The 25,112-nt window shown below is 54.8% G+C and overlaps 3 protein-coding genes and 1 pseudogene across 11 annotated transcripts; 3 read left to right on the top strand and 1 right to left on the bottom strand.

The window, feature by feature from the left end:
- The first annotated feature begins 976 nt into the window (after positions 1-976).
- Positions 977-3,378, top strand: Tmub1 (transmembrane and ubiquitin like domain containing 1). Of its 3 annotated transcripts, none has more exons than XM_021163050.2 (3): positions 977-1,070; positions 1,880-2,298; positions 2,559-3,378. In XM_021163050.2, exons 2-3 carry the CDS (start codon positions 1,913-1,915, stop codon positions 2,908-2,910), a joined length of 738 nt encoding a protein of 245 aa, XP_021018709.1. In that variant the 5' UTR covers positions 977-1,070; positions 1,880-1,912; the 3' UTR covers positions 2,911-3,378. The 3 variants fall into 3 exon arrangements, with proteins under 3 accessions (XP_021018709.1, XP_021018712.1, XP_021018711.1); XM_021163053.2 differs by having other exon boundaries at positions 1,013-1,080; XM_021163052.2 differs by lacking the exon at positions 977-1,070 and adding an exon at positions 1,141-1,574.
- Positions 3,379-3,589: 211 nt separating this feature from the next.
- On the top strand, positions 3,590-7,785 carry Fastk (Fas activated serine/threonine kinase). Of its 3 annotated transcripts, none has more exons than XM_021161753.2 (10): positions 3,590-3,775; positions 4,535-4,945; positions 5,378-5,557; positions 5,690-5,829; positions 6,428-6,641; positions 6,740-6,899; positions 7,001-7,092; positions 7,162-7,297; positions 7,375-7,489; positions 7,566-7,785. In XM_021161753.2, the coding sequence occupies exons 1-10, from the start codon at positions 3,694-3,696 to the stop codon at positions 7,671-7,673; spliced, it is 1,638 nt and encodes a 545-aa protein (XP_021017412.1). In that variant the 5' UTR covers positions 3,590-3,693; the 3' UTR covers positions 7,674-7,785. The 3 variants fall into 3 exon arrangements, with proteins under 3 accessions (XP_021017412.1, XP_029333808.1, XP_021017413.1); XM_029477948.1 differs by lacking the exon at positions 3,590-3,775 and adding an exon at positions 3,785-4,030; XM_021161754.2 differs by lacking the exon at positions 3,590-3,775 and adding an exon at positions 4,043-4,316.
- Positions 7,786-7,876: 91 nt separating this feature from the next.
- Slc4a2 (solute carrier family 4 member 2) lies at positions 7,877-24,891 on the bottom strand. 5 transcript variants are annotated; one of them, XM_021161748.2, is made up of 23 exons: positions 24,351-24,891; positions 21,082-21,195; positions 19,147-19,309; positions 18,777-19,021; positions 18,573-18,691; positions 17,273-17,505; positions 17,050-17,192; positions 15,785-15,965; positions 14,486-14,621; positions 14,222-14,387; positions 13,976-14,090; positions 13,708-13,892; positions 13,382-13,607; positions 12,962-13,177; positions 12,732-12,880; positions 12,452-12,646; positions 9,893-10,159; positions 9,695-9,784; positions 9,442-9,608; positions 8,842-9,095; positions 8,578-8,747; positions 8,247-8,420; positions 7,877-8,152 (listed from the first exon to the last, which is right to left on the bottom strand). In XM_021161748.2, the coding sequence occupies exons 2-23, from the start codon at positions 21,130-21,132 to the stop codon at positions 8,072-8,074; spliced, it is 3,726 nt and encodes a 1,241-aa protein (XP_021017407.1). In that variant the 5' UTR covers positions 21,133-21,195; positions 24,351-24,891; the 3' UTR covers positions 7,877-8,071. The 5 variants fall into 5 exon arrangements, with proteins under 5 accessions (XP_021017407.1, XP_021017406.1, XP_021017408.1 ...); XM_021161747.1 differs by lacking the exon at positions 24,351-24,891 and adding an exon at positions 23,291-23,494; XM_021161749.2 differs by lacking the exon at positions 24,351-24,891 and adding an exon at positions 23,291-23,424 and having other exon boundaries at positions 14,234-14,387.
- On the top strand, positions 10,262-10,362 carry LOC115031163 (annotated as a pseudogene).
- Positions 24,892-25,112: the final 221 nt, after the last annotated feature.

Here is a 25,112-nt window from a genome sequence, read left to right as displayed (position 1 = left end):
AAAAAAAAAAAAAAAAAAAAAAAAAAAAAAAAAAAAAACTGGTCTGTAAAATCTGGGATTCAAGATTTCTGCAGATATCGGAGTCAAAGGAATAAGGAAAAATCTACAGAGATTAGCTGTCACAGATCCATCGCTATATCCTTTATGTGGAAACACTTTTTTTAGGGGTGGGAGAATAAAACAGGGTCTTTCTAGGTGACCAAAGGTCGTCTCAACCTCCTCAACCTCCCAGTGCTGGGATTACAGGGCTATGTCACCATACTTAGCCAGTTTCTCAGTTTACGTTTTGGTGAAGCCAATGCATTAATACTAGGCGAGCAAAATACAGTGACATAAATTTTACAGAGCTGTCATACTTATTTAATAAAACGAGTTTCTTCTTTCCAACTGACCTAGAAGAATTATACTTGTTCAGAGATTAAATAACCCACCAGAGATTATATAGCTGATGAGTGTCTACATGAGACCTCAGGATGTACACTCAGTTCCAAAGTCTATGCCATCTTTACAATCTCATAGGGACACAGTGCAGCAGAGGCCAGGAGATAGCGGGCGTCAGGCACTCTCCCTAGCAAGTTGGGCAGACAACCTACACCTTCTCAGCTACAGAGTCAATTTAGAAAACCAAGCTGCTTTTTGGCGTCCACAATGACACAGGCTTGGCTGGGTAGTGGCCACCTGCGCTTCCCAGAGCCTTCATCACTGCATCACCAACGCGGGTGCTCTGACATGCTGCAGGCTGACGTTGGTGTCAGGAGTGACAGATGCTCCAGCAGCTGGCAGCGGAGATAGAGTTTCTTGCTGCTGACCAAATCTCTGTGGACAAGCAGAACCCCCAGGGTCCTCCCCGTGGGCCCATCGACGATCCAAGGGTATCGGCAACATCTGGTCCAGCCCGGCACGTGGGTTCACAGGGAGGAGGGCGGGAACTAAACAGGGCGAACTACAATCCCCACAATGCTCCCGGGCCGCGGCAGCAGGGAAGGAGAGGGACCTCAGGTGTCTGCGACCTCGGTGCCTTCGGCCCGGAAGTGCCCGAGGAGCCGAGATGGAGCTGGTGGAGCTGGGCGGTGAGTCGCTGTGCGTGGCCGCGCCCACCGGGTCGCCCCAGGCCACAGCTGGGCCCTGCTTGCCCCGCCCCGAGATAGCTGGTGCCCTCCAGTAGCTCTGGGGGGCGGGCAGATGGGAGGAGTGATGGAGTAGTCGTGGGGAAGGCTAAGTCTAGGTTCTCCCTGAGGGATCAAGGGTCTGGAGACTTCTGGGTTTGGAGCCCAGGAGGCGCTGAGTCGGACTGCTGCGGGGTGGGCTTTGGGTGGACCCGAGAAGGTGCCGAGCTGAGTAGACAACTCCCAAGACTCCAGATTGGCCAAGGGTGGAGTTTGACATTTGGGGTTGTCTAGGAAGCTTTGGGAAGTGGTCTGTGTTGTGGGTGGGGTTTGGGTAAATGGTAAGGGGGAGGGCAGGGGGCTATAGAGACACTTTTGTCAGAGAAACTTAAGCGAGAGGGCATCAGATGAGCTTTGCTATAAATAGGTGAAGGAGTGAACTTTGGGATGAAGTGAACCAAAGAATAGGTAAGCTTGTGGGTAAAGTTTGATGAAGGTTAAATTTAAGGAGAGGGTTGCTTAGAAAAGCAAGGCCCTTTCTTGAATGTAAGGTTTGGGTGAATCGGGAGCTGAATGAAGATCTAGAACTCAGATAGCAAAGTTAGGACTTGGAATCTGGTGATGGAAAGGGACGTTACCCAAAAGGCAAGTTTGGGACTACAGGATGCTGCATCCTGGGTGCGCAAGCACATACAATAACTAGTAGGACAGTTGAAGTTGGAATGACTTCTGACCAGGAAGTAGTCCCTCACCAGTTATTTGCACCTCTCTAGCTCCTTAGCACCTCTGGCAGCAGCACGGGTGCCATGGCCTTGATTGAAGGCGTAGGCGATGAGGTGACTGTCCTTTTTGCGGTGCTTGCTTGCCTTCTGGTGCTGGCCCTCGCCTGGGTCTCAACACATACCACTGAGAGTACAGACCCCCAACCACAGCCGTCGGGGACCACAACACCAGCACAGCCCAGTGAAGCCATGTCAGCTACTGACAGCATCAGAGAGGAGGCCCCAGGGGCTGAGAGTCCCAGCCTGAGACACAGAGGTCCATCTGCACAGCCAGAGCCTGACACAGGGGTCACAGCATCAACACCTCCAGACTCTCCGCAGGAACCCCTACTTCTACGGTTGAAATTTCTCAATGACTCTGAGCAGGTTGCCAGGGCCTGGCCTCAGGACACCATTGGCTCCTTAAAAAGGTAAGCTGGGAAGAGGGTAAGAGCAAAATGCTAAAAATGGGGTGGGTGTCTATAGAAGGGTCACCCTATGAAGCTCTCCCTTATTTTCTGTTTGAAAGAACTGTCTCCTCACATTATACACCATTCCTGTTAACCTGTCCCCCAGAGGCCAGGATCTGGGTGGTCAGGTGTAGGGGTGGTGAAAATTGGGATTGGTCCTCTGAACAATGGGCCAGGACTGCCTGAGGCCTGCTCTCTTACCCAGGTCCCTCTCTCCTCAGGACCCAGTTTCCAGGCCAGGAACAGCAGGTTCGGCTCATCTACCAAGGTCAACTGTTAGGAGACGACACTCAGACACTAGGCAGTCTCCACCTGCCCCCCAACTGCGTTCTCCACTGCCACGTGTCCACGAGAGTCGGTCCCCCACATCCTCCCTGCCCACCGGGGTCAGAGCCCGGCCCCTCCGGGCTGGAAATCGGCAGCCTTCTGTTGCCCCTGCTGCTTCTGCTGCTGCTCCTGCTCTGGTACTGCCAGATCCAGTACCGGCCCTTCTTTCCCCTGACCGCTACCCTGGGTCTGGCCGGCTTCACCCTGCTCCTCAGTCTCCTGGCCTTTGCCATGTATCGGCCATAGTGCCTCCACGGGCTTTTGGCAGTGTAGCCAGCCCCTCTGGACCTCATTCCCCAAGGCGCAAAGGGAGCTGCTGTCTGCCCAGGCCCACTTCACCCGCTGCCTGTCTTTTCCCACTACCCTGGAGCCCAGCTTTGCGCCGCAGAGGACTTCGGGTGTTAGCGGAGGCCGCTCCGTGTGATCTTCATAGCTCTAGGCCATCTCCTGGGGCTGCTGGACCTCAGCCTTCGCCGGCAGTGGGCTCTTCTGGATCAGGCACTTGCTGTCGCTGCCTTGGACCGGCACAAAGCCAGGGCACCCCAATGGGCCCATCTTAGTGTGCTGACAGAGGATCTAGATACTTCTAATTTCAAAGAGCTGCCTAGGCTGAATTGGAAACTGGTGGACTGGGAGACTGGTGAAGGGGAATCGAGAGGGGCAGAGTTGTTTTCTGGAATTTGTGCAGATTAAAGAAACTGTGACGTTTTCATACCCAGTGTGTCTGTGTGTTACTTGAGGGTGGGGAGCCCTTGTTCTACGAGAATGGAACCTGCCCTAGGTCCTGAGTGCCCAAGCTACCCCAGGGCTGGACAGCGGACCGCCGCTCCCTGCACCTTTCAGCGCAAGCTCTGTGGCCCCGCCCCCGCGACGTGCGCATTTCCCGGAAGCGGAGGGCGGGGCTCGCGGCTCCTCTGCTCGCAGCGCCTGCTGGGAGCCACGTCTCCGCCGCCCTGGCGCTGGGTTGCGATTGGCGTCTGGGGGCGATCCGGGGGCTGCTGGGAAGATGGCGGACTCGGTGGCCCGCTGATGAGGAGGCCGCGGGGGGAGCCCGGCTCCCGGGCCCCAAGACCAGCTGAGAGAGTGACCTACGCGGGGCCCGGGGAGTCATGTAGGGTGGCGCCTGAGGGGCGGACCTCGGGAGGGCGGCGGGAGCTGGTGTTAGTGGTGGTGACCACGGGCTGCTCGCCTCCTGGGGCCGGACAGGGTGTGGGGGCCCCTCCCGCGGACAGCATCGGCTCAGCGCCTTGGCAGATGGCTCACTCGGGCTCGGCGCGCGCCCCGCGAGCTTGCGCTGTGTTCTCGTTTCACTAGTGAGAAGGCTTAGGCAGAGAGGCGAAGACATTAGTCCAAGGTCACGCAGCTGGTAAGTGGGAGCGCCCAGCATGGGACCCAGCACCGGCCCGCTGCTGAGCCTGCGTTCCACCGACCCCGCCGCCGCCGCCTTCTGCGGGACGGGGAGGTGGTCTTCAGGGCTCATCGCCCGGACCACCGGGGTTCCCAGGCTGGGTGCGACCACTAGCCCTGTGAATGACCTCAGGCTTAACCTCTCCGCCGCTCTGGGCCTGTTTCTCCACCTGAGAAATGAGGTAACAGCCCTGCGACTCCTCATCAGCTTGCACGGAGCATCGAAGGCGATATGCATGTGAAATGTGAATAGAATTGCACTGAGCACACTTAAAGAATTAGGGTTTCTATGTCAAGGAATGGGAGAAGAGGGGCAGAGTGGGGAAGAATACCAGGGCAGTCACACGGGATTTTTTTTTTTTTTAAACTTCAGGCCCTTTGGATGGGGAGTCAGGTAAGGACTAGATAGCTTATTTTTCCCCTTGGAGGAAACCTCACCTGGTTTTCTGGGCCACCCCCTCAGGGTCTCCACCACCCAGCTCCATGCTTCGAATCCTGCTCTCTGCCCAGACTTCCCCTGCTCGGCTGTCTGGTTTGCTGCTCATCCCACCAGTACAGCCTTGTTGTTTGGGACCCAGCAAGTCCGGGGACCGGCCTTTTGGAGGAGGCCCTGTGCAAGGCCTTCAACGGCTTCTGGAACAGGCACGGAACCCTGGGGAGCTACTGCGATGGCTGAGCCAGAACCCCACCAAGGTGCGAGCTCATCACTACCCTGTGGCACTCCGGCGTCTGGGCCAGCTCTTGGTGTCTCAGCCTAGGCCCTCTCCTGTGGAGCAGGCCACACTGCAGGACTTGAGTCAGCTCATCATCCGAAACTGCCCCTCCTTTGACGTTCACACCATCCATGTGTGTCTCCACCTTGCAGTGTTACTTGGTGAGGAGGGTATTGGAAGGTGTGGGTGTTTCGGGAAGAATAGAGGAAGAGAGAGCAGTAGAGGACCCAAGCCATTGATAACACTCACATTCCCATCCCCCCCCCCCCAAGCACATTTGCTGATTGCTCTCTGTATCCATGGTGGGTGTCCAAGTCAAGCAGCATCTTTCTAAATGCCGGGTACTAGGTTCTTCCTAATACAGTGCTCTAGGAAGCCACAGTCATACTCGGCACAAGGTGACTTTTGTATAAGGCTTTCCTCACACACTGTTGATACATCATGCTCACATGATACCATATCACTCCACTGAAATAAGTATTTTCCCATTCAAGAAACGATGACAAGGAATTTGGGGACTCATTCACTCCACTTGGCAAGATGGCACACCCCAGCTCTCTTACCAGGGTGGTCTTCGTCCCTCTCCCTCTCAGGCTTTCCATCAGATGGACCACTCCTGTGTGCCCTCGAGCAGGAGCGCAGGTCCCGTCTCCCTCCAAAGCCACCCTCCCCACATCAGCCTGCCATCTATGGTGGTCAAAGGTTGGAAGTGGCCCTGAGCTGCCCCCGCTTCCTGCAGTACCCTCGTCAGCATCTGATCAGAAGCCTGGCAGGTGCCAAGGGTTAAAAGCAGAAGGGAGGCAAGGGATGAGATGAAGCCACTGGGATGAGCCACCTGGGCTAGGTGCAATCTAGCCCATAGGAGTCTTCCTTGGAGACACTGTATGACAGGCTGTTCTTCACAGAGGCAAGGCCAGAAGAACTGACTCCTCACGTAATGGTGCTTCTGGCCCAACACCTGGCCCGGCACCGCTTGCGGGAACCCCAACTTCTGGAAGCCATTGCTCATTTCCTGGTGGTTCAGGAAGCCCAGCTCAACAGCAAGGTGGGCTGGCCTCCCACCCTTCCATGTTTCTCTGAGTTGTCCTCAACAACTTGGTCAGGCTCAGCCCCTATCCAGCTTGTTTGGCTTCTCCTGGAGCAAGCATTCCAGCTAGGCTGTGTTCCTTACCCCAGGACATCTGTCTCTTGCTCACTGGTTGTCCAACTCCCATAATCAGTAGAGTAGTATGTCTAAGGCCTTGAAGTTTTCCAAAGCTCCTGCCTAGCTGCTTAGTTCTGCTCTAGTCCTGTGAGCCATACCCCACAGTTATGTTCCTACATGTAGCTCAAGACACTGCTTAAGCTGCAGAACTTGGGGCATGTGCTGATACGGAGGGCGTTCTGCCTTGAAAGTAATTACTGACTCAACCAGACCTCCCTGAGGTTGTACCTATCAAACATGCCAGAGAGCTTGGCATACTGGCATGTGCCTTTAATCCTGGCACAGCGGCAGTAGCAGGAGACTCTGGGTTCGAGGCCAGCCTGGTCTGCATAGCAAGTTCCAGGTTAGCTTTAGAGACATAGACCCTGTCTCAAATGGGAGAAAGAAAGAAAGACACAGAGCGGAGTTTCCTGCTGGATAATGCTGCCTTTTTCTGCAGGTGGTACAGAAGTTGGTCCTGCCCTTTGGGAGGTTGAACTACATGCCCCTGGAGCAGCAATTTATGCCCTGTCTTGAGAGGATCCTGGCTCGGGAAGCAGGGGTGGCACCCTTGGCCACAGTCAACATTTTGATGTCACTGTGCCAGCTGCAGTGCCTGCCCTTCAGAGCCCTGCAGTTTGTCTTTTCTCCCAGTTTTATCAACCATATCAATGGTATGCACACGAAATGGCTGGTGGGGCCAAGAGCTGTAGGGCAGGGGCATGCCCAGGTGTCAGCCGCCCAGTGTCCCCCAGTCCCTGCTTCCCCACAGGCACCCCTCCTTCTCTGATTGTGCGACGCTACCTCTCTCTACTCGATACGGCTGTGGAGCTTGAACTCCCAGGATACCAAGGCCCCCGCCTTCCCCAGAGGCAGCGAGTGCCCATCTTCCCACAGCCCCTCATCACTGACCGTGCACGCTGCAAATACAGGTGGGCTAGGGGAGGGGCAGCCCAGGAGCAGAGCAGGAGAGCCAGAGCCAATGGTTCCTAACAGAAGATACTTATCCTCTACCACTGTGCTTTCCTTGTAGTCACAAGGACATGGTCGCTGAGGGGCTACGCCAGCTGTTAGGGGAAGAAAACTACCGTCAGAATCTGACTGTACCTCCGGGCTACTGCACAGGTGAGGTGTGGATGGGAACGGGGGTGGTCCACAGCTTAAGGCTAAGGCTAAGGCTTACCTGTCCTGCAGACTTTCTACTCTGTGTGGGTAGTTCTGGTGCTGTGCTGCCTATGAGGACACAAGACCCCTTCCTGCCCTACCCACCACGGTCCTGCCAACAGGACCAGGCAAACTTTAACTCCACAACCCAAGACCCTGCCCAAAGGTAGGGAAAATGAAACAGGGTTGGGAGCCTTGGTTGCTGGTCTAACAGCAGCCTGAGCCAAGTCCCCTGTTCTCCAGGGTGGTGCTGATGCTGAGAGAACGCTGGCACTTCTGCCGTGACGGCAGAGTGCTGCTGGGCTCGCGGGCCTTGAGGGAGCGGCACCTGGGCCTAATGGGCTACCAACTCCTACCGGTGAGAAATTGTCCCACTCAATGGGTGCATGTGTGTTCCTATAGCCAACCCACTGCATCCTGTCTTCTCTCCACAGCTGCCATTTGAAGAACTGGAGTCTCAAAGAGGCCTGCCCCAGCTTAAGAGCTACCTGAGGCAAAAGCTTCAGGCCTTAGGTCTTCGCTGGGGACCTGAGGGTGGGTGAGGAGGTACACACAGGGCTCAGGATCGATCCCCTATGGGGAGGAGGGCAGACAATTTGCACTTTGGCTTCCTGTTATTTTTTTTTTTTTCATTAAAATCCCTTTCCTTCCTGATGCTGAATCTTGTTTCTGGGATAACTGGGCTGGGCCACCGCATCTTTCCATTCATGACCCCCACCACCAAAGAAACAAGACCAAGCCTAGGTTGGGGTTGAAGCGCTTTACTGCAGGGTAGGGAGAAGGGGGCTTTAAATTATTCACTTAAATAAAAATAAGGAGGGGCAGGAGGAGAGGACCCCCAGCCCTCACCCCTCAGTCCCTCTGCTGTGCCTCTGGACAGCAGTTACACAGGCATGGCCCCCCTGCCCCTCAGTCCCTCTGCTGTGGCTCTGGACAGCAGTTACACAGGCATGGGCATCTCGTTATACTCATCCACACCTTCACACTCGTCAAACACTGGCTCTGCCTCATTAGCATCCAGCTGTGAGGAGACAGAAAGGAGGGAAGGGTTGACCTTTATGGAATCATAGGAGAGAGGACTGGAAGGAAAAGAGAAGAGGGTGAGGGTTGCTTACACATTTCATTTCTCGCTCAGTGAAGATTCGGGTAAGTACCACCATGCGCAAAGGCACTGTGAGGATGAGGATGAAGGGGAAGGCCAGGGAAGCGGCTGTGGACATGACCGCCCAAAGCAGGGCCAGGCAGAGCAACTGCAAGGCAGTGAACAGGTGCATCCGCATGGTCCGAACCTGGAAGCAGAGATGAGGTGAGCCTAGACATACATCCCAGCCAGCCAAAAGGAGGGGAGTGTCCTTCCCCTCCCCCTAGGAGATGAGGTACTACACTACGAGGATTTCCAGATCTCTGTACAGGCTGGCCAAGGCTGCCCTCAGTGCAGGAACTAACCTTTTTGACATAGGTGACATCTGGATGGTGTTTGGGCGGCATGAGCAGCAGGTGCAGCCGCTCGTAGAACTGGATCCCATTGAGGGAGGTAACTCCCATGTACAAGAAAATGCCAAAGAGCACAGCCAGGGGGATCTGCCGCAGGAGGTCCCCAATGACCATGGAGAGGCCTGGGAAAAGGGAAAAAAACAGTTGGTCCCCTCCATAGTAAACCTGGGCCCCCCCCCCCCATGGAAGGTGAGGTTCAGAGAATGGGCGGCATACCCACAAGCAGGGCCACCAGCAGCCCTGTCACACGCTGTTCCTTGACTTCCTGAATCTTGGGTTTGTCCCCAGGTGCCACAGCCTTGCTCATGACAGTAAGTGCATTGGCATGAGTGACAGAGCGGACAGTGGCAGCAGCCAACCAAGGCAGGCCAAAGAGGGCACAGATGCCACCCATGGCTACAATGAGCAACAGGTCGAGATGGAAGCCAGAGCCTTTCTGCAGCATCCTCTCTTTCTTGGAGATGATCAGCCTGGGAGGAGGGAGGCATTGTGAAACCTAGGCTACTTGCAGCATGGGAGATCCTAGCATTCCAGCATGGCCCAGCTGGCTCTGGTGGATTCTGTCCATCCCCCTGGGACTGGACCTCCGTAACAGAACTTTTGTCCTCAGTCTGAACCTTCAGGATTTCTCCTAGCAAGCCCTGCTAGGAGCCTACAATGCCTGTTGCCTGTGCCCTGTCCAACCCCAGCTAACATCAGTGACGTTTCTGTTACCTAGAAAAGAAGCTAGTTGGCCTGGCATTCAGGGCCCAATGGCAGTAGGTCCTACATTCCTGCATCTGAGAGGACCCTGCTCCCTTAGCTAGGATGGCTCACGTGGTGATCTGTGTCTCCATGAAGATGAGGATGAACACCAGAACAGCAGGCAGCAGGCTGGCCACCATCATCCACACAGGGAAGGGGGTCTTTTCTCCGAGGGGGTTGATGACCCAGCCCCGCTTGTCTGGGGCTGTCACTGAGAATCCGCTGGGCACACTCAGCTTCTGCAAGGCAGGGATAATGTGCTGTTACATGGAAGGTACTCAGTGGAACACCAGAACAGACGGGATGGAAACAGCCCATGCCTTACCTGGGTGTAGGTGTCCTCAATACTGTAATCCACAAGCACCATGATGAGGATCGCGATGGGCACCCCAAAGTCCCCAATTACCCGCCGGATCTAAGAGGGCAAGCACCATGCTCAGAGGCCTTCATCCCATGCAATTCCCCAATACTTCCAAGCCAGCCTTTCCTATCTTCAGCTCCTCCAGTCTGCAAACCCACATACCCGGCCAGGGAAGAACCGGCTGTTCTTGAATTTGCGCAGGAAGAAGGCAATGAAGAAAGTGCCAGCCATTAGCACCAGCGATAGCAAGGCTGTATTGGGCTGGCCCCGGGGCTTCTCCTGCCCAGACTGCCCAGAAGTGCTGCTGTTGTCTGGCACCAGTATGGTTGTTGCCCAAGTCATATTGCTGCTGCTGCTGCTGCTGCTGCTGCTGCCTGCCTCTGAGTCGTTGGAGCCTGAGCAGCCATGGAGTGGGTGCTCCTGGAAGATCTGGAAAGGTCACATAGGACCTAAGCTGGGGCCAGGTTGGATGTTGGTGGGCTACAGCCTGCCTTCTAGAAACTTGTCTTAGCAGGTTAAGACAATGACTGAGTGCTTGCTTCAACAGCACATGTACTGAAACTGGACACAGAGAAGATCAGAATGGCCCTGTACAAGGGATGATACGCAACTCTACAGTGTTCCATAATTTTAAAAACTTGATCAAGTCTATTTTAAGTTAACACTAAATCATTACCTCAAAAAAAAAAAATAAGGTTACCATCACAAATTCACATGCACAGGGTGTGAAATGTATGGAAACTACTTTCAGTTAACTTAGTTCATTGGTTTTTGCACCAACATTACTTTTTTTCTTTTGCTTTCTATTTATTTAGTGTGTGAATGTATGCATGCATGTATGCACATAGGTATGTATGCATGCATGTATGTATGTGTGTGGGCATGCATGTGCCACCCATGGAACCCATTGTAGGGGTTGCAATGACTTTTGGGAACCAGTGCTCCTACTATTAGGTGGGTCCCAAGGATCAAATTCAAGTCATCAGGCTTGGTAGCAAGTAATTTCACCCAGTGGGTCATCTTGCTGGCCCTCTACCAATATTTCATTTTCCCTTTTCGAGACAGCCCTGGCTGGCCTGGAATTCACTATGTAGACTAGGCTGATTTCAAACTCACAGTGACCTACCAGCCTCTGCGTCCTCTGATGGAGTGCTGGGATTAAAGATGCACCACTGCACCCAGCCCCAGTATCTCTTAATGTACTCAGCACATGTTTCTCTGTTAATTTTATGAGTCCCAAAAAACCCAAATTACATTTCTTTGGTTTTTTTGTTTTGTTTTGTTTTTTGAGACAGGGTTTTTCTGTGGAGCCGTGGCTGTCCTGGAACTCACTCTGTAGACCAGGGTTGCATTAAACTCAGAAATATGCCTGTCTCTGCCTCCTAAGTGCTAGGATTAAAGGCATGCACCACCACTGCCCAGCTCCAAACTACATTTCTTTAAGCTTATTTTACTATTATGGCAAAAAGTTTTTAACTTTTTCTGGAGTTAAGAACCAAATGCAGGGCCTTGCTAGGCCAGCACTTTACCCCTGAGGTAAAACTGTAGCCCCTATTTTGGCATTCTGAGAAGTAACTATCTTCCTCTTCACTGGCCAAAGGCTGCAGGGACCATGTCTTGGAGCAGCTCCTTAAATGTCGGTATCTATGTGTGACAATGTTTCTCTTCACACACGTGCCTGTTCAGAATTTCAGATTTTTTAAAATGCCAAATATTTTCATAGTCACATGTAGGTATCTAGAAAATATTCAGAGATGCTGGAAACCAACTGTTCAGCCTCATGTTGAGCAAGCATGATGTATATAATAAAGAATTTGAGACTGAAAATGAAATCAAAGCAAAGGACCTAGTTGAGACTAGAGAGTGTGGTATAAGCAAGCACAAATCTGCCTCAGACAGAGAAGGGCAGGAGTGGGAGAGCCAGAGCCAAGGCTGGGCTCCAAAGGCTGCTGAGTATACCACCTCTGGGCCCTCGGTTTTACAGTCTTGGATTCTAAGTGTATGTTATCCTTGTTATTAAAAATGTGAATTCGGGGCTAGAGAGATGACTCAGTGGTTAAAAGCACTGACTGCTCTTCAGAGGTCCTGAGTTCAATTCCCAGCAACCACATGGTGGCTCACAACCATCTGGGATCTTATGCCCTTTTCTGGTGTGTCTGAAGACAGTAAATAGTATACTCACATACGTGAAATAAATCAATAAATCTTTTTTTAAAACCTGTAAGTTTTTGAAAAGTTGCTGTGATGTTCAGTGATGAGGCGGCCACAGAAAAGGTGGGTGTGGGGGGTGGGGAGGTGGGAATGGTGGGGGGGGGTTAGGTGGGGCGGAGGCCAGCTGTAGCACTGTCTCATCTCTGCCTGCTGCACTCCCAATGGGCTTCCTGTTCCACCCACCTCCTCCAACCCTCTCTTGACTCCATGTTACTCTGTGCTCATGAACAGACTCCAGGGGATGTCAGAATTTGCCTGGCCTGTAGTCCAGAAGGAAGAACCAAGATACAAGACATATACAGACATAAAATGAGGAAAGCAAGGGCAAGACAGAAGCCAGCAAAATGGCTCAGTGGGTAAAGATGCTAATCTGAGGTCCATCAAAAGGTGAAAGAGTGAGCCAGCTCCCTTGAGTTGTCCTCTGAACTCCACACACACAGATAATAAATAGAACTGAATTAAGGACAAGACAGGATGCCCCAAGTTCCTTTGTATCCCATGCATGCCTACCTTGATCAGCTTATAGAAGGTCTCATAGATGAAGATGAGTGATATGAGGAAGGCAAAGATCTCCTGGGTGAATCTGGAGACAAATCGGACCAGGAAGCTCCCCTCCAGAGCCACCATGAGCAGGGCCAGGAACACCAGCCAGAAGCCAATCCACACTCGGCCCACCAAGTACTCCAACTCGTTGCTACTGCAGAACTGAGCAGGAAAGGTGGGAAGCCCTTAGGGGTGCCAGGAACCATGTCTGGGAAGGACGGTCAAGTAGGACAGAAGGAGCTCTTACCGAGAAGAAGGCCTCCTCGAAGACCAGCAGAGGCCCAGAAAAGCCGATCACCAGCAGGGGCTGAGCCCCCAGCAGGCAGAAGATCACTCCCTGCAGCGCTGTGGACATGATCAGCTCTGACACTCCTATCAGGTCCTTTGTCTTCTCCCCTGGAGGGGAAAAGGAGCAAGCTCAGTATCTGGTGGCCAGGCCCGTGCACACCTGCCACTCCCACTAAAACCTCTCCTTACCCAGTAGCCCCCCAAAGGTGATGGCAGGAGACAGGGCGGCAAAGTAGATGAAAATAACAGCAGCCAGGCACTGGGGGTCAAGTGCATCGCGGAAGTCACTTAGGTAGTGGGGGTAGCGCCGCCGCACGTCACGGATCAGCCCCCCAAAGGGCCGGCCTGTCCTCCGAAGGGGATCATCTTCAGCTGCACCTGCCACCTCTACCATCTGCAGGAGTGCTGCAATCCAGGCCTCCATCAGGGCGCCTGTGGCACCCTCCCACCCACCCCATCAGGCCCTCCTCCATGAATGCAGATCATACTGACTACAGACAGAGACAATGTAGTCGGCTTCTGGTCAGGTGCCTACAGGCCCGTCCACTGCTCAAGAGCTCCCTCCTTAAGCTAGTGTCACCTGGCCCAGGCCTACTTGGGCGGGCGTACCCTTATCTTGGGCAGACTTGGGCTCTAGCCCAGCCCCAGGGGGCAGCAGGCGGCCCTGCTCCTCTCGTTTCTTTAGCATCTGGCGTTGGAAGTGGGCAACAGAACGCAGCAGCTCCTCGCCCTGCACTTCAGAAGGCGGCAGCACAACACTGCAGTCCAGGAAGGCATTGATAGCAGTCAGCAAGTCGTCTCGTTCATCCGCCAGGTAGGCTGCCTCGTGAAATTGCTGCCCAAGCAGATGGGATCAAGGAATAGGGATACAAGAAGGAGGCAGAGGTTGGGAACTGGGGCAGTTACAGGAAAGGGTGGAAGGAAAAACAACTGACCTTGTCAGACATGAGGGTGGAGATGGAACGGCCGATCTCATGGTAGTCCATGTTAGCGCTGCTGGGACCCAGCAGCAAGAACAGGAAGCGCACAGGCACAGGCACCTCTAGCACGGCATCCAGCTCCACAGCCTCCCGCAGCCGCACGAAGGCCATGGTAGGGCGGGAGAGGAACTCCACACAGCCTAGAGATGTGGAACTGCTATGGGCAAGAGCAGGTGGCAGGACCCCTCCAGCTGCTAATACCCACCAGCTTCTCTTCACATACCCACGAGGACCACTGTAGCCTCCGCGTTCTCAGGGATCTTCTCCAGCAGCTTCAGCTCATGCTTGGACTTGGAGCGGGTAATACCTGCAGGTGGCGCTGGGGGTGGTAGCTCACGCTGGGGGACGGGATGGGAGGAACAGGACAGAACTCAGTCCAAGCAGCACCTCCCACATGCCTAGCTGTATTTCACATTGGGTTTGCTCAGACCCTCCTGCCAGCCCCTAGGCAGGACCCATTCCCCTTCACCTCTCTATCCACCTCCAGTCGGGTCTCAGGAACACCACCAATGAGAGGCTCAGTGACATGAGGATCACTCTCGGTCCCCTGGGCATGGTGATGCCCCAGTAGAGAGCCTAGAGAGCCCGCTGAGATGTTTCGGGGGAAGGAGAACTCTTTCTCGTCACTTGGGTGGCTAGTAGACAGAGGACACTGAGCATCAGGAAAGACCACATTGGGGCCAGGGCCAGGCAGGCGGGACGTGACTGGGCTCTCCTGGCCTGAAGGCCATACCTGTGCTTTAGCAGGAGGGCCCGTAGCACATTGGCTCTGTCCTCTGCCTTGATCTGGTCAGAGATGACCATCTGCTCCACCACCTGATGGGCCACCCCAGGCAGGGTCTGCTGATCGAGGTCTAAGAGCACAGCTCCTGCCAGAAGGTGGTAGAGAGAACGTGTCACCCCAGAACCAGTAGCAACAGTGAGGAGCAGATAGGAGGGAGAGTGGGGACAGGCTGGGCAGCCAGGTAGTGTAGGCCAGGGCCTGAACTTGAGTGCCAGCTCTGCTCCTAAAAGCCTCTGCCAACTTATCTTTCTGACCTCTTTGTCCCCATCCTTTCCCCTCCTAGGAATACCACATGAGGCTCACTGAAACTACCACAATTTAGTTATCTGATGCCCTACCCAAGGAGCACCTAGCTTAGGTGACCCAGGGCACCCACTCTAGCTATGTCCTCTTTGAGGTTAGAAAGCTATTCCTGTTATTAACCCAGGGTGCTTCCTCCCCATGATGTTCCCAGGGTCCTGGATCTCCCTCACATTCCAGCTGGCCTGTGGCCTTGTCCACATGGCAACCTGGGATCAACCAAAAGTTCCCAGACTTCTTGCTTCACTTCTGCAAGCCCAGTGGGCTTTCAAAGACATATAGAAATGAAACTCCTTTCAAAAGCTACCAGACACTTATCTGGCAAGGTCAACTTTCCAGAACAAAGAACTAAGGAATAAATAGACAAGTGCTTCTGAGCAGACAAAACAGCCTAAGAGATAAAGCTCTCCCTCTGGCGTTTCACCCAAAGCCCAGAAACCTCACTTGCGGGCTATTCGCTTTCTGTTTGGAAACAATTCCAACAACGGAGATCTCAGTCCTCAGCTGCTTAGAAACAACCTTTCAAAGAACAACTGGGAGTGACTGCCCAACAGGAAGGAGGAAGCAAGTGCACTGGGAGCCCCGCACCTGTGGTTCTTTAGTGAAGTTTAGACAGCCTTACAGGTTAGGTAATATTCCCAAATCCTCTAAGACGTTAGCAGAGGCTGGGTGTGGCGGTACATGCCAGTGATTCCAGGACTCAGGAGGTAATGGCAGAAGGATAAGGAGGTCAAGGTGACTATCAGCTACACAGAGAGTTAGTTCAAAGTTAGTCTGGGGTATTTGAGACATAGCTCTAAAGTAAAACATGCTAACAAGGCATGCCAGAAATTTCAGTCATTTTCCATAAAAATCTTTGCTCTCAAGTCATTTTAGCACCTAAAAAGAGAAGCTTCAGTCATGGAGCTAGAAGCAAAGAGTTCCCGTAGTAGGTAAGCTGAACTGTACCATGGGCCAGAGTCCTGCGGAGCTCCAGGAGGCTCCGGAAGGACAGCGAGGCCACATGAGGCTTCCCCCAGCGCTCGGTCTCCTCTTCTACATCCTCCTCGAATTTTATCCAGCGCGCCGTCTCCCGCCACTGAGGCTCCTGGTTTTTGTCCAACAGCAGCTCGTTCAGCTCCACAAACACCTTGGGACGAGATGAGAAAGTGCTGCAGGAAACAGAGGATGCTGGGAATTGACCTCTGCAGAAGCAGCGGGTCAGGTGACCATGGGCCATGGTGAGGGTGCACAGGCATGCATGGCTGAAGCATCAGATGTGAAGTTCCCTCATCTGTAAAATGTCCATGGCAGACAGAGGACGGAGTCAAATCTGTGAACAGGACCCATAGAGCCAAGTGGAGTCTCCATGCAAGGAAGCCATGGGCTTCTGGAGACCTACACAGGGCTGACAAGACCAGCAGCAGCTGAGTGGTGGAGTATTTCTGTAGTCCCAGTCCTCGGGACACAAGAGTGCTGAGGCAGAAATGCCTTGAGTTTGTGGCCAGTCTGTGGTTCCATCATAAATTCCAAGACAGTCTAGACTACAAAGTGAGACCCCTATCTCTCTCAGCCTCCCTTCTTGAAAAACTGCAAATAAGAATGCCAGGGGACAGCCACCTCTCTAGGACAGTACCAGGGTGGTGGCAGAAAAGGACTTGCTGAGGGTTGGAACAGGCTCTAGCTGGGCAGTAGCCATCTGGGTGGCATGGGTACAACATGACCTTGGACTGGACACTCAGCATAGTTGCAATTTACTATAGTGCTATTATACTTCAATAAAAACATTAAAAACAACACACACTATGCCAAAGTTCAGAGCCCTACACTCTAAGATGGGCAGTGTCCCTAAATAACAAAGTAACCTTGGCCAAGCTTGGAACAGAGTTGGTTTATGGCTGACACCACCTGGCCTACCACCTTCACCAGTTGCTGGAAGAGTCAACTGAGCAGGGAGGTTGGGCTTTGAAAATGAGGTGTTACATGGAGGGAGCCTGAAGGTTCTTCTGTATTTCCTCCTGTAGACCACTTACTGTAGCCGACTGGCTGACCAGCAGGTGTCCAGGGCACACACCTCACTGAAGGCTCAACTGTGAAGCATAGCACCACACACGAGATCATACTGCCCTAAGGATGCAGTCAGGGGGAGGCCATCCCTAGTTGAGGCAGCTCTGGGGCCCCATGTCTGCTCAGTGGAAGGGGAGGAGATGAAGACATGACGTAGACAGGTGTACCTCATGGGGCTTATGCGGGGCCCGTGGCCGTGCCCGAGGTGTGGGGCCAGGCTCTCGACCTTCCCGGGCAGCCTGTGTAGACCCTTTGGCATTCTTCCTCACCAAATGTCGCCGTACCCCAGGAACATCCTCAAATCGGTGACCTGGGGAGAGTAGAGAACTTACTTTTCTCATCCTGTGTCCCACCAAGGATGAGGTCGTTGTAGGCCCCGGCAGCACTCACTTTTCATGAGGTCAAGGTCGGCTGTGGCCAGTGTCTGAGCCTCACTTTCATCAGTAGGGACCCTAGGCAACAGCGCCTGCTCCACCCCTGTCATACTGCCAATTCGTCTTCGCTCCTGAAGGTTGTAACTTCGATGTCCAGGCTGGGCTTTGGTCAAGGGACGCCCCGCAGCACCTCCGTCGTCACCTCCAGCTGTGCCACTGGCCACTGCCACCATCTCCTCCACCAGAGTTCTGCAGATAGAACAGCCATGAGCCCCAAAGACAGCTTCCTCCCTCAGCCTGCCTGGCTTCCACTCCTGGAAGGCAGGCATATGGGAAGACAGGCTCTGACAGCCCACAGCCAGTATCTGAAGCCCTGCTCTAGCCTTTCATAGCGCCACAGCCCCAGGAGTTCCACAGGGTTCACCTGGACAGAGCCCTTCCTCACAATGTGGGCAAAGGCCAGCACTGTTTTAGAAGGTGAGATTTAACCTAGTATTTAGCAACATTCATTCATTCATTCCTTGTCCCTTTAACCTGGAAATGAGCTTTGAAACTGCAGCAGACACCAATGCTTTGCCCCTCAGAGACACTACAGTGAACTCTCTGCCAAGGCCAGCATCCACTCAGCCCATGGCCTTGCTGTGCCAGTCTTGCCTGCTTCTTTCCTTCCTCAGTGCCAGGCTTTCTCTGTGGCTCCCACCTGTCCCCTTGCCAGCCTGGCATGCAGTGAGCCTATGAACTTGCTCTCTAGAGGGGCACCATGCCCTTTATTTCCATAGCACATCACACTGCCTGGTACCCAGAAAACAACAGGTCCGTGATAGTCGTAACCTTGAAGTTTCATTCAAAGTCATTTCCTGCTGGAAGTCTTTTTTGGCTAGTGCACACCACACTCCTATCTACTCCTGGTGCTATCTCTGTGGGAGCTGGGTCACTGGATGGAGTGGTGTTCTGTCTGCTGCCACCTCATGTGGTGACACTTGCTTTCCAAATGGGTGCACTGACAGCTCCAAGAAACAAGAAGGGGCTCCAGCACATACTTTGTCCTTAGTCCAGTGCCTAAGCCTGTGCTGGGGAAGGGGCAGCTTAGATTGCTAAGCCACTATGGAATTCTTACCAAGGCCAGTGAGCCCCATTCTGTCACGCTGTCCCCTCCTCAGCATCTACTCAGCCCATGGCCTTGCTGTGAGGCCTCCCTGGTAATAGGTAGGCCTGGGACCTAGCCTGGTTAGCTCAGGCCCTGCCATCCGTCACACCTCCTCCCTGCTCTAGTGAGGGGACGTCTACTTGGGACACTCAGAGTACAGTGTACTTACCCTGTCTGTGCCCCTTTGCTGGCCCGGGGAGCTGCCTCCTGGTGGGGCGTCTGTGTAGGGGGAGATGGGCTGGTTCTCTCTGTCTTCCTTTCTGTACCTTCATCCTCTTGGAGAAAGAACTGCAACAGGAACCCATATGGAAAGGTAAGGCCAGGCCAGGACCCTGCAGACAGCTCCCCTCCCAGGGGCCTAGGTAACACTGACCTGAACTGCAGAGGGTGTAGTAGCAGGAGATGGTTGTTGTGGGGGAGCTCTGAACCCTTCAGCTTCACTAGCTTCTTCCTCATCTTCCTCCCCTTCCTCAATAGTGGGGGTCTCTCCAGTGGGAGAGGCACCAGGGCGCCTCCGAGGTTTCCGTCCTGGGCCCTGGGGAGTCTTGCGACGGCGGGCATCAGGAGGCAGGTGGGTGGATAGCGGATGATGGATATGGTGGGAGGACTGGCGGTGGTCTGCAAGAAGGAGGGGCTTGGCTGCTCGCAGGCCCAGCCTCCTCTCTGCCACTACTACCCGGCGAATTCACTGTTGGACAGCCTCACCTGACCCCTCAGCCTCCCTTCCCTGTCTGCCTCCTCACATTCAAAGTCTTCCTCTCCATAGCTGCGTCCTGGCTCTTCTCCTCCCCGGGATCCAGCCTCCTGGAGGATCTCCTCGAACCGCTCCACACCTAAGGTACGAAGTTCATCTTCCTCTTGCTCGGGGAACCCAGGTGTTCCGGGGCTCAGGCTCTCTGGCTCTGGCTGAGAAGAAAGCGTGGAAAGAACACATGGGGTTCGCTGGGAATTGTACCCAAAAGCCCTGACCTACTCAGAACCTGAGATCCAGTAATGCCAGCAACCTATAATCTCCAAAACACAAACTGAGTCTCCATGTACAACCTATCCTTTCAAATGCAGGGACCTAATCCCACATCCTCAGCAACTAGGATCTCCCATGCCAGGCTCCAAGCTCCCAAGCATTTAACCCCCTTGTGTGTCTAGTCAGGCCCACACTAGAAGACACCACAGAATTCCTCATCTAGCCCTTCTGCAACCAAGCAGATTGTGAACTTCCCTATTACTGTGGCAGAAGAAATTCCTTTGGCTGGAGGATAACTGCTGAGCCTTAAAAGTAACTTCGGAAGGCATCTATGATAACTGCCCAGAGTGATCTGAGTCAAATCTATCCCTGCCTGGACAGGAATGTACGCTCTTGCTTGCCCAGAAAGCCCCCATCCCCTTCCCTAGCAGCACACATGCCCACCCCGGCAGGGCAGGCAGCACTACCCTCCCCTCACAGCCAGCCGGCCAGCCCCGCCCCTCACCCCACCCCGACTCCCCCCACCTGAGTCATCCTGCGGGAGTGCAGCAGCTGACAGCACCAGCGAGGCCAGTGCAGGCCAGAACTGCAGGAAAGCTCAGCCTGGCTATCTGACCAGCAGCTTGGCCCAGCAGGTCCAGCCCCCTGCCCACCCCACCCCCAGCAGGTTTCAGCTCCAGGCGCCACCACCAAATATTTGCTCAAGAGCTCCAGGACCTGAAGGGCATCAGGACCTCCAAAGTCCAGGGTATGCCGCCCCTTCCGTGGCAGTGCCAGCTGCTACCGCAAGGAAAAGCCAGGGAGGAAAATTGGTCTTGGGGAGACATGCAGGGGTAGAAGTGGGGAACACAGAAAAAAAAAAGCCACCTAGGGCAGGCACGGACAAGGAACTGGAGAAGGGAGGTCCTGCCTAGCCCATCTCTCTGCAGCTCCAGGAGACTATCCCAAGCACTTGCCCCACTTCCAATAGCAGCAGCTGGGCAGCAGGAAGCCGGCGGGCCGGCGGGCGGGGAGGCAGCAGCTGGGGAGCCAGCAAGGCACAGCTCCCGAGGAGCTGGTGGGGAGGGGGAACGGGTCATCTCCTCGAACCTGAGGTCGTAGGAGGAAGTCCATGGCGGCAGGGGTGAACCTAGAAGAAGGGGGAGGGCACCAGCCGGTGTCCCTTCCCAGTCACGTGCCCCGATGGGCCACAGTGACCAATATAATGCGGCTGATTGTGCCACCGGAGTTAATCATTAGACTTCTTAGGAAAATCAGAAGAGGGCCATGTGGGGTAGTGGCCACATTGGGGAGGGGGGAGGGCGGGCCTGGATAGCACGTGGGCCAGGGGCGGGGCCAGTCACTGCAGGCAAGCTCTAACTAGAGCCTTGGTGTGTGTGTGTGTGTGTGTGTGTGTGTGTGTGTGTAGACCTCCTTGGGGGCCTATGCAGTTAAGACCCAATCAAAGTTAACAGGGTTTAAAAGCCAGGGTTCTCAAACTCCTCCAACTACAGCCAAACTATCCTTGACTCCTCAAACAAATGGAGGCCACCCATCCCTCCCCTTTTCCATTTCAGCATCCTCACACACTTTGCAAAGTCTCGGTGTGGATGGCTGTACTTCTCAATCCAGCATAGCCTCCTTTTTTATAGTTTCTACACCCTCACCCCCACCCCGACCTGAACCGTGCCAGAGCACCTCTCTCTGGGCCAGCTCACCTGCGGGCAATGCTTACCGTGTGCAAAGAATCTGCGCCCGAGGCGGGGCGCCTGGGGGCGCTGCTCATGGCCAAATCTTAGCCCTTCTCGCTGTCGCTTCGGCTTTCAGGGCAACAAGGTGGAGGCATAACCTGAGTGGGGGAAAGGGCTAGTCACCATCGCTGAAGAGTAGGCTAGCCCGGGCCCCACTCCAGGAAGGAAAGGAGCCTCAGCTGTCTGCCACTCCCGAGTCTCCGACTGTACAAGATCCTTCTAGACTGTGCTATGAAGGGCCTCACAGTGGCCCCTTAGAGGTAGCAAGAACAAAGAGCAAAGTATGTATAGGAAGAGAAGACCAGAGTTGGGACTGCCAAAAAGTGGCTGGCACAAAGACAGCTGAGAGAACAGACGAAGAGAAAGGGAAGAGGCACACCAGGAGGCAGGAAGGAGTCAAGGCCCAGCCCTGGAAAGAAAGTAGGAGATGAGGGAGGGAATGATAAGGGACAGAAAGATTGGGAGTGAAGGGCCAGGCAGGAAGAGGAACCAGGGCCCCTGGAGGTGAGCCTGAGAGCAGAAAGGGGTGTGGTAGGGAGTGAGACACCCCACAGAGCAAGAGGGGTGTGGAGGCCAGGGCGCTGGCTTCCCAAACAGAAAGGAGGACTAGAAAGAACTTTGGAGAGAACCCAAAAGGGAGAGCAGAGGGCCTGCAAGTACAGAAGGGGTGCTCCCCAAAGGCAGGCAGGCCAGCAGGGCTGCCACCCTAGACATAAGACAGAAACAGCCTCCCCAGTGCAGAACAGGAACCCAGCTCCACGCACTCAGTAGGAAGAACGGAGAAGCTGGACAGCGAGCTTATAATGGGGGAGGGGCACGTGACATCGTCAAGGGGGTGGGCACAGAAACCCTGAGGGGGCAGTCTCTCTATTCCTTCCCTCCCTAGCCCTGGGCCAGGAAAATCTGAGTGGCAGGATGGCAGGACAGCCCTCCTGACGATGACTGTAGGTTGTGAGCTGTGATGGGGGTAGAGGGAACCCAACCAGTGCAAACTGGGGTGCCCATGCACACTGAGGGCACACCCAATGCTCTCTAGAGGTAGCAATGCTAAGCTGCTCAGGTGCTGCTGAGGAAGTGAGGTTGCCTGGTTTATAGCTACCTTGGCAATGAGATGGGGTCAAATAACAGAGGTCTGGGGGGATCAGCCCAGGGTGGGGAGTCTGGGCCACACATTCCTGGCAAGAACTCCAACTCAGCTGACTGCTCTTTCCACCTCCCCCCTAAGCAGGCCTTCAGCCAGGGCCTGTCAGTGTGGGGGAGAGGTGTGAGGGAGGGGACCTGGTCTAGGGGGGGGTATAGGGAATCTGTGTTCACCACCTGCAGGTGCTCACTCCCACCTCCAGGCTTTGCCCTCAGTGTGTTTTACCACCAAGCCCTCCTCCCTCTACCCATGCCCCCCCTCCCTGCTGTTGTAGAATACAAAGCAGCCTCTGTCCAGGGCATCGGTACCGATAATCCTAGTGGGGGCACATTCCCCGGACCAGCCCCGACGGGCCCGAAGGATTAGTGTCTCTCCCCCAGCCCAAGGGATTAGCAGTCCGGACCCCCACTTGGGCATTAACCATTCCCCAAGTGAATTCGTACATTCCACAGCTCTTGGCTGTGGGGCTGGTGGGGGGGGGGCGGAGGGAGTTTGATAAAACGGACCCAGATTTGAAGCAGCGCTCCCTCCACACCCAAGCAAGGAGTTCCCTACAGAAGAGAAGGCAGCCCCCTAGGACTCAAACTTCAGGCTTGTCCTTCCCACCCTCACCCAGCTGCTCCCCCTTCTGTCTGACCTCTTGTCCTGACCTGACCCGCCAACCCTTCTCATGGCTCCATCTCTCAATCCCGAGATCCGGGGAGTTGCGGTCCCAGGCAACCCCCAAAGTGGCGAGTTTCTGGGGCACAGGGTCGTCTGGAACCCGCCCGGGAGTGGGAGAGCGAGCTGAAGGCAGTAGCTCCCTGAGACTACCCGCTCCTGGTGACAGGGGGCGCGGCACCTTGGCTTTAGGTAACTCTTAAGAGGCGGACCACGGAATCTCGCTTCCGACCCGTACTCCCACTCGCCTCCCCATCCTTCTCCCTAAAACCTCGCTCCCTGCGCCCCAGTCCCCGCCCTTTCCTCCAGTTCCACTCCCTCGGCGCCCGAGTCTCCAGTCCCCCCCCCCCTCCGCGGCCCTCACCCTCCCTCTCCGCCACCTAACTGCTTACCCGCTAGCTCTAGATTTCGTGTCCCGGGGGTCTCCGGGTCTCCCCTGATCCTCCGGAACCCTCGCGCGCTCCCGACGATTTCCCGGTGCCCACCCCGGGGCGCGCCCCCGCCGCTCCCAACTTCTCCCAACTCAACTTTCCCCCGCGCCGCGGGCAGGCCAGCCTCCAGCGTGCGCGCCCCCCGTAGCGCGCCGTGCGCGCCCCCGGCGCGGCTAGCTGAGAGGCGGAAAGCAGACGCTGAGCCTCCGCGGCGGGGGCGCGCTCCCAGGCACAGCCCGACACCGCCGACGCGGCCGGCGCGGCCTTCCGGCTGTTCCCCCCACCCGCGGCGAAGCTCCGGGCTCGCCTTCTCTTAGCTTTAGTGAGCCACCTCTGTGAGGAAAGAAGCCAGCTTTACGTTGGGGATCGAGGACGTGGAGTAGGCCAGGAAATTGAGGTGCAGGGAGTCGAACTACAGATTTTTTTGACGTTAAGGTTCTGCAGAGCCCCCGCCCAAATAACACCACTGAAACACCAAGAAAGCCCCGGTGTCTGCCTGAGAGAATGGGTGGCAGGCGAATATGGAGTAATGAGTGGGTGGAGTTGCGTGGCCGAGACCCTGAACTGATGGAAAACAAGACAACTTGTTGAAGATTCCTCCCTTTCGCTAGAACTACCTCCGGGCTAAATGGAAACCTATTCACAGCCGACACCTCTATTTGAAAGACCCTTGCGTGTCATCATGTTTTCTCAACTAAGTTATCAATTATTTCAGATAAAGAATACACTTTATGCGTCTTCAGTCTGCCACGTGGGCAAATCACAATATTGTTTATGCAAAAGCACTCAGATTTAAGTGACTTAATTGACAAACGGTTAGCGCCTACTCTGGTTCCGCGCTGAGGAATGCTGTTTGGGGCCATTTTCGCCCGGTTCACAGCCCTCAAGAATGCAATCATGAGACAATTAGAGAGTAGTGCAAGAAAATCTATAATCAACTCCTTTATAGGATGAGGTAAAGGCTGCTTGCTGCAAGTGTAGCATCTGTCTGTGGTCTTGCCTGTTGAGGGAAGTAACTGACCTGCCAGTCTTCGTGGGCCACACCCTGGCTGACTCCAGTGGGCCTGCTCTGAAGACTGGGATCTGGGGGACACCCAGGCTCCAGTCAGCTGGCCTCGGCATGTCAAAGTGGAGCCGCTGGAGTCCGGTGGGTTTCGAGACGATAAAATGGGCCCAGCAGAAAGAGGGGACTCTGGCGTGTGTCCTTCCACTCAAATCCAGACTCTAACGGGGCACACCTGTCTCGCTGCCCAGCCCTGTGGTCAGCTGGTCCCTGTGAGGTCATCAGCAGTAAGACATCGCTCAGAATCATTCCCCAATCAGTCCTGGGGTCACCAGGTGGCCTAGGAGAGGTGAAAACTAGTGCTGAAGCTGTCAGGAGGTCGCTGGTGACTCAAAACACTCAACCAGGTCAGAGCCGGGCCAACAGCGCTCGGGATCTAGGCCGTCAAACGCAAACTTCAAGCAGAGAGCACCCCACCCCCACCCTCACTGTATTCTGGAACGCGTAGTCCCGGAGAGGCCCTTTTCTGGAAGGCTGTGAGCACAGAAAAGGAATAATAACAAGAGCGGGGCACACTGGGAGCCTCCGCGCCTTGGCGGAGACGCCCGAAAAGCGGACACGCGATGCTTCCTGGGAGTTGAAGTTTAAGGTTTGCCTCCGCGATGGAAACGAGTCCCTGGAGTTGATCGCTGCAGAGAGCCCGAGCGCAGCCTGTTGGACTTTGTAGTCCGCGTGTCCTCTGCCACAGGCATTCTTGGGAAATATGGCTTCCCGGGGACT

This window comes from Mus caroli, chromosome 5 (genome assembly GCF_900094665.2).
Source record: "Mus caroli chromosome 5, CAROLI_EIJ_v1.1, whole genome shotgun sequence".
In the NCBI taxonomy this organism is placed as follows: domain Eukaryota; kingdom Metazoa; phylum Chordata; class Mammalia; order Rodentia; family Muridae; genus Mus; species Mus caroli.
The sequence above is the reverse complement of the archived record's forward strand: the minus strand, read 5'-3'. Positions and strand labels throughout refer to the sequence as shown.